The 13,260-nt window shown below is 33.7% G+C and overlaps 1 protein-coding gene across 1 annotated transcript in view; it reads right to left on the bottom strand.

The window, feature by feature from the left end:
* Positions 1 to 13,260, bottom strand: part of ITGB8 (integrin, beta 8) — a 96,901-nt gene that overhangs the window by 34,885 nt on the left and 48,756 nt on the right. The window contains exons 4-6 of the mRNA XM_010832783.1: positions 6,901 to 7,147; positions 5,399 to 5,564; positions 4,655 to 4,813 (exon numbers count right to left, since the gene is read on the bottom strand). Of these exons, the coding sequence (XP_010831085.1) occupies positions 4,655 to 4,813; positions 5,399 to 5,564; positions 6,901 to 7,147 (572 nt within the window). The remainder of the gene's footprint in view (positions 1 to 4,654; positions 4,814 to 5,398; positions 5,565 to 6,900; positions 7,148 to 13,260) is intronic.

Raw genomic sequence — 13,260 nt, 5'->3', positions numbered from 1 at the left:
ATTAGACTTTAGTTCATCTCTTTTCATTTTAGCTTTTGTATACCTATTGTAGGTGTTTGATTTGTGGTTACCATGGAGTTCATATATGTTGACGTGTAACTATGTCTGCTTGTTTTAAGCTGATAGTCATCTAAGTTTAAATGTACTGTAGAAGGGCTAAATTTTTTAGTATCCCCTTTCTACCTTTTGTGTTTTTGATATCATGTTTTACATTTTCATGTCTATCCCTTAACTACTTATTATAGTTTTAGTTGATTCTATAATTTTGTCTTTTAACCTTTTCACTAGCTTATTTAAGTAGTTGAACTACCATGTTGCTATATATCTGCCTTTACCAGTGGTGTTTCCCCCTTCCTATAATTTATTACTTTGTTACAGCCTTTTCTTTTTCATTTAACATGTTAAGTTTGGATAATATTGATTAACTCTCTTAGTTTGGCTTATCTGAGATGCTCTTTATATATCCTTCAATTCTGAATGATAACTTGCTGTACAGAGTATCCTAGCTTGTAGGGGTTTTTTTTTGTTTCAGCACTTTTAAGTGTGTCATGTCACTCCCTTGTTTTATAAAACTTGCTGTAAAATCAGCCGATAGCCTTATGGGTGTTCCCTGTATGTGACTCTGTTTTTCTCTTGCTGAAAGTTCTCTCTTACCTTAAACTAAAAGTTGTAACAATATTTTTTAAAAAATTGCATATAAACTTAAAACTTTCTAGGTGCTTTTTGCCTGGGTGAAATTCCATTTACTTTGCTGATGGTGCATGTTCATAAAACCCAGAAGTGCTAACAGTCTAAACTAATCTTATCTGTTTAATTTTGAAAATTTTTTATACAGTGTTAAGCAGAGAAAAATGAAGTATGAATCAGGAAATAGGGTGAAAGTTTTGATTATATGCTTTAGTTTAGCCATATTAGAATTAACTTTATTATTCTTATGACATATTAGTAATTTCTATGAAACTAAATAAATTAAAGGACTTCAGGGGAGTTAAATGAGAGGAGGAGTGAAAAATCACTGACCTTAAAATGATGAGGCACAAAAAGAAAAAAAAAGGTTCAGAGACAGAAACACCAAATCTAAGCTACTAAATACAATTAGCAGTGTGGTAGGATCTCGCCTATTTGCATCTCTCCGTGAGAACTGAGAGTCACAGCAATATTTAAAAATCTCATTAATAATGGTTCATTGTGTGACCTGTTTGTCTCTTCCAAATACTTGCTCCCTGGGCCCGTTTCATTGTTATTGGAGACTCTGGCGTTACTCTTAGTTGAGGGTAGGGGTGAATGGTTGTGAAGAGGGCTCTGAATGAGGTTGGGAATCACCCTGGAGGAGCTGGGTAGGGAAACAGGATGAAATTCTAAAGCCTCAGTATCAACAACTTGTCTTCTACACCATTAATAATTTTTATACTAACCTCTACCATTTTAGAATTAATTTTAAAATTTTAAACTGTTATAAATTATAACTGGTAAATTATAAAACTATATTACTACTCAAGTTTTTCATTCTGGCACTTGGAGAAAAAGCAGTGGAAAATGTAATTTAGTTAATACTATAACATTATTTGCCAATGGTCATATATAAAATATAACAATGTTTAAATATAAATTATTTAAAATTTTATCTCGTTGTGTAATATACATAAGACCAATTATCTACTTTATTTTATTTATTCTATAAGTAAGACTGCAACTAGAAAGTAGAGTAAAATTTACACCAAGAACTTCACCACCTTATTTCTTCTAGGTATCCCTTGAGACAGTATGGCAAAGTAGTTAAGAATACATATTTATTAAAAGATTGAACTGGATTAAACCCTGATTCTGCCACTGATTAACTTTTCAGCTGTGTGTCCTCAGTCAAGTCTCTTAATTTCTTATACCCTCAGTTCTTCTGTTTATAAAAGAAAGATAGTTATGACTACCTTACCAAGTTGTTATAAAGATAAATTTCATATAGTATGCACTGTACTGTATGCAGTATACTGATACTGTATGTAGCAACAGTGATTTCAGTTAATAAAACCTCAAATCATGGTAGATGTTACTATTCTGAAATTCACATTGATCCTCATGAAATAGCTATGTGAATAAGCAGTAGAACTCTGGATGATGTAAATTAGACATATGAAATGCCTTTTATCAATTATTACCTTTTATAAATGAAAGAACCAGAGTCTTGGACCAAGAGGCCCAGATACTATTCAACATTACTGGTATTGGCTGCTGGAGATAAAACTAAGAAGCAAAATATTTTATTGCTTATCTAAACTTTATCTTTTCAAATTCCTCTATAATGGCTGAATAGGAGAGAATAGAAGTCGTTTTAATATGAGCAGATAAATATGCTTAGAGTTAGGCTCAGGGTAGCTTTGGATAGAGGAGGTTTCAGAGCAGTAGTACATCTTGTGTGTATAAATGCACAGTCAAGGGATCAATCAAAATGCTTCAATTTCTTTTGTTTTAGGGCAGTGTCCCTGGAAATGAAGGGAATAAGACTTCTTAGGAAAGGCATCCTTAAAACACAGGCCTGGGATAAATGAGGTAAAATATTCTTCGAAGGTAGTAGCAATATTGGTTTATTCAGTAGCTATCAGTGACATGTGGAAGGTATCAGTGACATGTTCATTCTTTTAAGTAGGTAAAACAGTGTTCAAGAAGACAAGTACATTTCATGATAGTTTGTCCAAATTCCTGATATATGAGTCCAAACACGGTGTAAAATTCCATCAGAATTATACTTTGTTTCTATAAGGTTATATGGCATGGAATATGTCTAAAAGTATGAGAACATTTCTTTGCCTTAAGGAATCCTTCCTAGATGAGCAGCAGCACCATCTAAAGTACAGTTGTGGAGAGCTGACTTCAGTGACTTGGCAAAACTTTAAAAGGATAATTGCAATGCAGTTTGAGAATAATGTAATTATTATTTTTCCTTAAAAAAAAGCTTCTACTTTTCTCACAATAGAATGGTTCCTCTTGTCTTCTCTCAGCTCCCAGTAAATGAATTAGAACTCTATCTCAGATTAAAAGAGATTGAACAGAAGGAAAGATAATAAATGACTAAAATGGATGAATCTACTGAAGTGAAATGTGACTGAGTAGGAGAGAATCAACAATGAGAAAGACACTAAGGGAATAACTCCAAATCCTAGATTTTAAAATTCAAATTCTAGCTACTTTAAAAATCTTTAAATGTTGAGGTTGCTTTCAAGAATCTAAACCAACCAAGGGTTAATCTTGTTTTATGTGGTAATGCAGTTGTTCCTTTAGACTTTCAAAAAGTCTGGTAGGGCATTTAAGATTAACTAACTGAAACTATTTAAATTTCACTTATAGGAACCACACACATTTCATCATAATTTATATGCTTCTGATATTACATTTCCCAAACTGTGCATGAGGTGTCTTCAGGCACTGTGGTGCACTCACCAGGGTGCTGCAAAATATCTTAAATATTTAAGGGAAGCATAGTAATACTTGACATCTGTCAAGTATCCGTGAACTACCAGCTGGAAGTGGTTCACTGCTTTATGATTACATTTGGCTCTGTTCTTTTACATGATGTCATATCTTAGCAAAACTAAGCAGCATGAAAATCAGTATGTAACAGAAAGTGAGGGTGGCTATGTCCTGTTTGATTCCAAGGCTTGGGAAGTTCCCATTATAACTAAGAATGACACAAATGATTCATCTGTATTATTGTTTTAACTGGCTACTAGGTTTTTAGAACATAAGTAGTTATGTTATTTGGCCCTAACTACTTAATAAACAGAACTGTCAGGCTGTCTGTTTGTTTTGCCTATGTGTACCAGGGTAAAGATTACTAAGAGCTAGGTGCCACAATATAAGAAAGTTTGGAAGCTTTTGTTCTAACATTTGCATGCATGTATAAACAGGGATCACATCAAAAATAAATGATGCTTTATGCAATTGATTTTCTACATGTAGAATAGCTAATGCTGGGAAATACGGCTCTAGGAGATTGTATTTAAATATATGATTCAGAGGTGAAACTAACCCTCAGGAAGCTCCCTTCTCCAGGGGATCTTCACGACCCAGGAATCAAACCCAGGTCTTCAGCATTGCAGGTAGATTATTTACCATCTGAGCCACCCAGGGAAGCCCAAATACAGATAAACTTCAGAAGGAAGGAGTGAAATATAAAATATTGAAAGCCAACCTTGTTTTACTCCTTTTCCCCCCTAGTCTCTACTTAGATTCTGTTTTTCTCTGAGGATTCCTCAGGCCAAATACACTTTTCTTCATCTCTAATATGTTTTTCAATACTAACCCTGTAGAACTAGCTACAAGTAGTCAGGCAAACATATATGTATATGCTCTTTTCCTTTGAAGGTTCTTCAGTTGCCTAAAAAAGTAAGCTTTTCTATCACTTTTATTTTCATAAATTACACATTGTTTTGTAGGACATTAGAGAGTCAGCTACTAGATGTTACCCATGTATTTCAGCCTTACATTTTATTGATCAAAATTTATAGATTGCATTGTTCTGTAACTTGTCTCTCATGACTTGTCCTGACTCTGGATCATGACCCTTTAGGTAATTTCTTGGTACAGGGACAGCTGAATTTGCCAATTTAAACTTATACTAACCCAAAGAGTCATAATTACTAATAGGCTATTGTTACTCTACCATGCTTGTTGATCTGACGTAGACGTTGTTTTTCAGATGGCAGTTTCCGTCATTTGGCACCACTATGCCTGCCAATTTGCTATCGAGAGCAAGATGAGACGTCTGATCTGTCATCACCAGCAGCAATCTTTTAGCTTCTTTTCGCCATCCAATATGACTCTTAAAATAAACATGTAATTAGATCTTGTACAATCACATAGATCTTTACTGTGGTCTGTATCTCAAGTAAACATTAAATATAAGTTAACAAACATTAAGTCAGGCTAGAGTTATGTGCATAAATTCAATGCTGTTTCACAAATAGCATTAACTTTTATTTGTATATCCTCTTCCACAGCCATTAAACCACACTAGTTCCTGGCAAGAGACTTCTGGTGTTCCAACAGAGGAAGAAAAGGCCAGGTTTACAAAGTTCAGACTGCCTAATGTGATGTGAGTAGGACAACAAGCTATTTCTGGTTTTTCCTTGCAGAGTAGTGAGAGAAAAGAGCAGCCCTTTTGGAAATGATTTTCCAAGAACATAAGTTTTTCTTTCCCTTATATCTTTTCCTATTTATAAACTTTTCCTAATTTAGTCCCTCTGTCCTGAACACATACCAAAATGAGTATCATTGGTGACAAACAAGAGGTAGGAGAAGAATATATTCTTTTATGCAATGTTTCACTCCACAAATCACAGAGAAATCATAAATTCTTGGGGAATTTTATATCTGAGCAAATACTCAATAATATGAAACTTCTTACCTCACAGACAGCTGCCTGAAGCATAGCATCAAAACCTCCTTCAGGTGTATCTATATTTCCAGAGATCTTCTGTCTGTGAACTGCTTTTTCAAACTCAGTGATGTTCTCCGTCAAAGACAGCACATGGATGTACCCATGGGGAGGCATACAGTCTAAGTTGTAGTCACTGTATGAGTAAAGAAGAAATGCAAATTGTTCTGCTGTGTGTCCTTCAAAGATCCGAAATATTACTCATGTAAAAGTGTGTGGTTGATGTGAGAAGGGAATACTTTATTTTTGCCAATAAAACTTTATTAGAGAAAAATCTATATTTTATAAAATCAGAGAAAAGCTCAATATTGCTGAATATTTCTTTGCAGGTAGGAATATAATGGCTTGGTTTCAAAACATAAAGAAGATTAAGCATGTTCCTTTAATATAGGACACCTAAGGGCTTTTATTATGCTAATATATACTATTGATTTTTAAGAGGAGATGAGAATTTTCAGTGATTTCCTATCACATTTGTTCATGGAACAACTGAAAAACACTTTGGGGAAATATTTTTAGGAATTTCGTTAAAATACTATACTTTTGTTAGATATTTTAAAATATTTTGCTAATTTTAAAGTGATTCTTGTAGAATCATTGATGAATGGTCAAAATTCATAAAAATTGTTTTGAGAATTCCATGATGTCCTCAAAGGTAAGGATTATTTCTCAGGTGCATCTGTGCTTGGGGAGAAGGTGTATGAAGCTCCATATGGAGATGCATCAGTCTTTTTCCACTACAACAGACAGCAGGGCTGTTTTGGTAAATTAGACTATACCCTGTAAAGTGATTTGGACAATGTATGGAAGTCAGAAAGAAGATGATAAAATTAAATGTTTTGTTAAGGAAGAACTGGATACATTTATATTTGCTCTTCGAAAATTCAACAGGCTAAATGTTGTGTGAGAAATTCGTATTTTAAAGGTCGGTTTTCCTTTCTTTGTAGGGCACACACTATTTATAATCAGCCTTCCAAAATGATAAGAAAAAGAACTCTTTTTAGCAAACAAATCCTCATCTTTTGACCTACCTACCCTCCATGTGCTAGCTGAGTTTTCTTTGAAATAACATTATAAGCAATGTGATTATAAACACAGTCATAATACAGTAATGGAAATGTAGGTACAATACTGGCAAAATAAGTACTTTAAAAATGATAAGCCTTGCTTCAGCAAATTTGGAGCAATAAAAAAAAGAAATACAGAATATTCAAAGAGGTATCTATATATATGGTAGCCTGATTATCGAATGTTTGTAATAAAAACTAAATGAAAAAATATAAAAATAAAGGCCCCCTTCAATCTTAGAAGTTTTCAGATAGGAATGTCCTTCCTCTATAAATATTTTTATTTCTCATTTAATTAAAACAAAAACAGATAATTTAGTAAGTCCTTGATATAAAACCAAAATGAGATTTTACAAGGTTTTACACTTGTTTAGCATTAGGAAGTCCATGTCTAGTATTAGATACCTGCATTGATTATGAATTCTTTCTGGATGGATACTAATGTATGGTGAAACTGTTTTATCAACGTATGAGCCAAATCCAAGGCGAAAGTCACGGGAGAAAAATGCCATTTTTCTAGATAAATCATTTCCAACTGAATTTAATTTTTCAATATTATTGTGCATTGATGCTGAGACATCAACCAGATAATAAAGATCCACAGGATATTTCTTCAGAGGATGGATTTTCAGCATAAAATTAGCTTCAGCTCCTAGTTCAAAGAAAGACAAACATAGTGTAGTATTCATTTTTAACATCTCAGGTTAAGCTATCAATAAATCAATCACATTTTAGATATAGAACAGTGATCACTAATTTGTGCATAATGAAGGAAATTGGGAATATTCTGGAATAATTTTAAGGCAGTTAGAAGAACATACCAATGTTTTAGTCTCCAACTTCTACAAAGCATTTCTCATAATTTTATGGGGCAAAGATAACAGCAAACAGAGCAACTCAATATAAATGTAATAGGGAATATATTTATCACCATATGAACCTGCATTTCTAGTGTCTAGTAAAGCACAGCCCAGACATCAAGCAGCATTCTATTATGAGAGACTAGAAAAATGTGTTTGTTTGCAGGTGACTTTTAGGTTTGAAGACATCCAGAAAGGCATTCTAAGAAAATTTACCCCTTATTGGATGCAGGTGTAAATTAATTCTTTGGGGTTAAGGCATATTTATGTATGAGATGCAGAAACTCAGGTACTAAGAAGTACATTAAGCTATTCAGAATACTTACTACCTCATCATGAGTTGTTTGATAAGATTCTTCCCAACCATTATTTGTAAGAAAAAATGAGACGGTGGTCTAAAGAATGATATGCAGCAGCCACACTGAGAACCTAAGCTATGTAGGGGACTGCATTTGTCCAGTGCATAATAAGTGCTTAATAAACATATATGTTGAAGAGGGATCACAGAGGCAAAGGAACTGGATGAGAAAGTCACCATAAGGAGAATTGTTGGAGCCTCCAAAAGACAGCTGTCTTTGCATTACAGTTTTATTTAGTTCTCTGTCCATTATCATGTGATACAAAGATCTGGTACCTTTCAGAATGAGTACTTCTGTGTTTAACTTTTTAAAGTACGTGGTAAAAAGTTATCAATTTAAATACAATTTGTGAATATTACTTTTTTAAACAATAAAGCAAATTCTTTGTAAGTCATTAATTATTTGTATATGGGGAATATTTTGAATGGAAAAAAATGAATAAATACCAATTCGAGTACATAATTAGTAACCTGATCTACTTATGAAAAAGAATCCTATAATTTATCAAGTCATTTTCAGTCTTAATATGCTTAAATATATAACATATTTTAAGCATAATAATAACAAAATATAGCATAAGAATAACAACATTATAAACTTATTTAATAGTTCAAATGTTTTTCAGCCAGATTATGGAATGTATTCAAAATAGAAAGCTTTTTGGTTTATTAATATTAATTATGGGAGAAAGTGGCTTATTATTCCTAAATTTGCCTTTACATGCAGGAAAATTCTTTATTATAACATCTCTGTTTCATCAGCCTGAGTTTGGGAGGAGAAATTGGGTTTGCATAGCCCAGCCCAGTCAACTTTCTCACTCCCTGTTTTTAGGAGCTGGGCTGCCTACAGAGAGCATATATTCAGTTCTGCTTTCTAAGTATATGATGAAAAAGCCTACCCATGGAAGTGACCTGAAGTTTGGGTAGAGAAGTTTAATTCAGGAGAATGATAGAATCAGGTAGACAGAGCTGAATTGATGAAAAATAGAAATGGAGTATATTGGGAAGTGTAGTTCATGTGTAGGTACTTGTGTTTTAATATGTGGGTCAGCATTTAATTTTTTTTTTAATTTGTGTAGTTGTTTTTTAACTGTTGACTTAGGCATATGGCTGGAGGCATTAGGCACTGGCCACATGGTATTTTCACCTTGATGGATCATTGTAGTTTATGTTGGCTCTGCCTAAAGATGAATGGCTGCCTATTTTGACAGAGTCACTGAAAAATACATCAGATATTCAGTGTATTGTGTGAGTTGTTATATTGTTGGTTGGTTATCGCAGCCACAGGCAGAGTCTGTACAGAATCAACAAAAGCACAGTCCTTGGAGGCCTGAGCTATTCAGGGAGCTCCAGCCATTCAGGGGCCTTGGCTTCCCTGGTGGCTCAGACGGTAAAAGCACCTGTTTGCAATGAAGGAGACCCAGGTTCAATCCCTGGGTCAGGAAGATCCCCTGGAGAAGGAAATGGCAACCCACTCCAGTATTCTTGCCTGGAAAATTCCATGGATGGAGGAACCTCGTAGGCTACAGTCCATGGGGTCGCAAAGAGCCGGACACAACTGAGCGACTTCACTTTTGCTTTTCAGCACGTATCAACTGCTTACAGCTGAGCAAGCAAATCCTAGGCTCACTAGCCTCAGTAAAGACAGCTTTTAGGAACCCTTGCCAAGTGACCAGGTTTAGGGGATGCAGTCTGCTGTGGCTTGATTTCGGATTACATAGATGCTGGCATTAGCGCATGTACCTGGGTCAGTTGAAGACCTCAGCATGAACTGACACCTGAGTAAGACAAATTTTCACCATAGGAGAAAGGAAAATTTTTCTGTACACAGGACTTGTACTCTTTGCTGGAGAGAACAATAATTGCTACTTTAAAACTGCAAGGCACTTGAGTTTCTTAAAAGGTTTTAGCTTTAAGCAGTGAGCTTAAGGTGGGCAGCCCTAAATAGGCTAACCCCAGACCACTCTGCTTGTTAAGGAAGAAGCTGAAGGGGCCAAGCTTAGATTACCACATTTTGATGATGAGCAAATGACACTCCATGACACTCCCTTGTTACGCTCTCAAGTTGTCTTTGGATTGGATAACTGAATATGAAGCAGAAACCTTCTCTTCATATAGGCAGTAGATATAAATACCTTTTCATGGGAATATGGATACTATGTCCCTTGATAAAATCCTCATTCAGTTCATAGTGAGGTTCCATCAACACTGGGCTCAAAGGGAAAATGACATTAAAAAGGTTTTGAATATACTGAATGAGAAAGAATCAAATCTAAAAATAAAACTATCTGTGGCTATCACCATTGTAATATAAAGTCTAGCGGAAAAGTCTTAAATGCTACTCTGAGAGAGGAGTTACATGGGGGTGGATTATTTTAGTGAGTAAGAGCTACTAACTGAAGTGATCTATCGAAAATATTTACCACAATATTTGGTATCTAGTAAATTCCCAGATGGCATTAGTGGTAAAGAACCCGCCTGCCAATGCAGGAGACATAAGAGACACTGGTTTGATCCATGGGTCTGGAAGATCTGCTGTAGGAGGGCATGGCAACCCACTCCAGTATTCTTGCATGGAGAATCCCATGGACAGAGGAGCCTCGAGGGTTACAGTCCACAGGGTCGCAAAAAGTCAGACACGACGAAGTGACTTACCATGCACACACAAATATATGGACATTAGTAATTATTACCATTATTGTTATTACTAGATTCTAAGCAACATTAGGATAAAAACTGTTTATTCATCTCTGAAGCCTCTGATTTGGTACATGCATAGCCACTCATAAATGTTCTTTAAACTATAATTGAAGAATATTTTCATACAGCATTTGAAAAGGCCCACATGTACACCATAGTAAGAAGCTGATATTTATAATTTCTTTCGCTTAGTTCAGGAGATCTTAAATATTAATAGTTTCTCTCTGTAGGAGGAAAAGAGTATCATCTGGCCTCCAAATATTTATGTCACCACTTATGTTAGCTACAGGAAAGCTTCATCTTTATATTTTGAGATTTTAAAGGCTCTAATCCTATTCCCTTGATTAACTTCAAAGGCAAAAAAAAAGTTTGTGACATAGAATAAGAAAGGGGACTTGGAGGAAAGTTGAGACCTACTTACAGCTATTGCCAATATTGGTTTGAATAGACCAAAGAACTAAAGTTGTTAGAATGAGTTTTAAATCACTCAACTAATAGTGTGAGCATCTCTGAAGAACTAGTTGCAATAAACATGTCTGGACACTAAGAAAAGATTCTAAAACACTAAAAAATATTCTGCATAAGATGAAACTAACAACTCGTAAGAAAATATGGAGACATGTAAAAGGAAAAAAGAGCTGCCAATTTCTATTCATTGTCTTTGGGCAGGGGAAGGAAAAGGTCCAAGAATGAGACAGGTTTGAAACATCAAGGTACAGACTCTGGCACATTTCTGGATTTCTGTAGGGGTAAAATAAGGGATACGGGCCAGGTGTTGAGGAAAAATGCATGACTCTGTATGTTTTTTTTTAAGTTTTGAATTCAAGAATACCTGAAGAATCTTACATTTTAAATTAAGCTACACTAAATCAGTTTTTTCTTTAATATTATTAAATGAATCAAGTTTGAAACATTTTCTTCAGTTAGTGAAGTATAAATTATACTAATCCCTGTCATATATTACTTCTGAAGCAGAAATTGAGAATTCTCTTCTCTTCCCTACCCTCCTAAAGATTTCATCTCATTTCACTGTTCTTAGGGAATACCAACTAGGATCAGTGGCCTATTTCTGTTATTATTTCTCCATAAGATTGATAGGTGAAAATAAGAAAAAGAGGTATAGTTTAAGAAGTATAAAGTAAAAGAAAGTGTCCTTTTAAAATCTCATTTAAAATATTTGATTTTGTGTATTTTGTACATATTCTTAATATTCTTTTAAAAGCTTAGTCAGTATATGATATAATAGAAATATCCATAAAAGCTTTTAAAAATTCTTAATAGATGCTACATAGAAGGTCATGAGTTTTTAATCATACAAAAAATAAATTGATTGTCTATAAATAAATCTAACAAATAAATATCAGATTAGGGAATAAACATATTTTACACATAGTATGCATTATAACAGACCCTCAACTCTTATCTCTGTGTTAGAGTGTAAAGGAGTTTTACATCATAAGGAATGAGGTTTATACATATATCTAGAATTGGTAAAATTCCAGATACAGCTTTATATATTATGCCCCAAAGCTAGCATGTCTTTGATGCCACAGTGCATTTTTAGATGAATTTATTATACCTATTTTAATAATTATTTGCTATATATGCAGATTATAAAAATATAGTTTTTCATAGCTATAGGAAGGATAACTTATACACACTAGACAATTACAGTATTTTCATACACAAATTCATTAGTATTGACTAAAATCAAGCCCCATAATGGTTTCACCAATCTCGGGACAAAACCTCCACATTATCTCTCAAGTCTGGCCATTTTTCTCCTGCATTGTTACCACCACTGCCATTGCTTATCTACAGCACTGAAACAATTTCTCAAGTTTTGAACTATTATTTTATAGTTTCAGGAGGATTCAGCCACCATTATGTCTACAAAAGAGAACAAACTAAATTCCTGTAAGTGTATAAATTTAAATGTAACATACAAGTAGAAAAAATGCACCTTGTAATTTTCAAATCTTAAGTATTTAAAAAAGAGCAAGATATTTTTAAAGGCTATTAGTCATATTTTTGGAGGCAAACAATATATGATAAGCCTCATCTGTAAGCTGTTGAAAAATCACACACAAAATAGAGAGGTAAAGATAGTTAATAAACTTAAGAAAAAGGTTCAAGCTTTCTAGTACTGGGAACAAAACAAATGAAAATAGCTAATGGACTAGTTACACTTAACAAACTGAAGAGATTAAAAAGAATGAGAAATAGGCAAAGTTGATTCTGGAAAGCCTAACTGGATATGATTTTTTGTGTGTGAATAATCTAATAATATATATAACCTAGTAAATCTATGACTAGAAATGTACCCTAAATAAATAGGTTGTTATATATACATGGAGAGACCGACAAATACAGATACATACATGTATAATGAGTATCATTGAATATTTGTTCCAACAAAGTGCATTCAAGTTTCATTGGGATTGTCTTACATTTATTGATTCACTTAGATTTTGTTATATTACTGGATATATACATATATATATATATAATTGTAATTGTTATAATATTATTTTCCTTTTTAGGAACATAGAATTCTTCTGCATTTATTCATACTGGCTTTTAGGTAGCACAATGGACTCTACACATTTTTTAGAAAGTTTATTGCCAGACAGTTTATGTTTTAGGTTGCTGCTTTGAAATGATCTCTTTTAGATTACATTTAATATTTAAAAATTTTCCTTTCACAGCCTTTTAACTTTAGTGTTAGTTTTGTTTGATTTGCTTGGATTTCTGTGTAGACATATAAGATTAATTTTGCTTTATCTTTTCAATATGTTTATAGCTTATATTTGGTTTTCTTGTCTGATTGCTTTTATATAAAACTTT

This window comes from Bison bison, unplaced genomic scaffold (assembly GCF_000754665.1).
Source record: "Bison bison bison isolate TAMUID 2011002044 unplaced genomic scaffold, Bison_UMD1.0 scf7180017862274, whole genome shotgun sequence".
In the NCBI taxonomy this organism is placed as follows: domain Eukaryota; kingdom Metazoa; phylum Chordata; class Mammalia; order Artiodactyla; family Bovidae; genus Bison; species Bison bison.
This window is presented reverse-complemented; position numbering and strand designations above follow the sequence as displayed.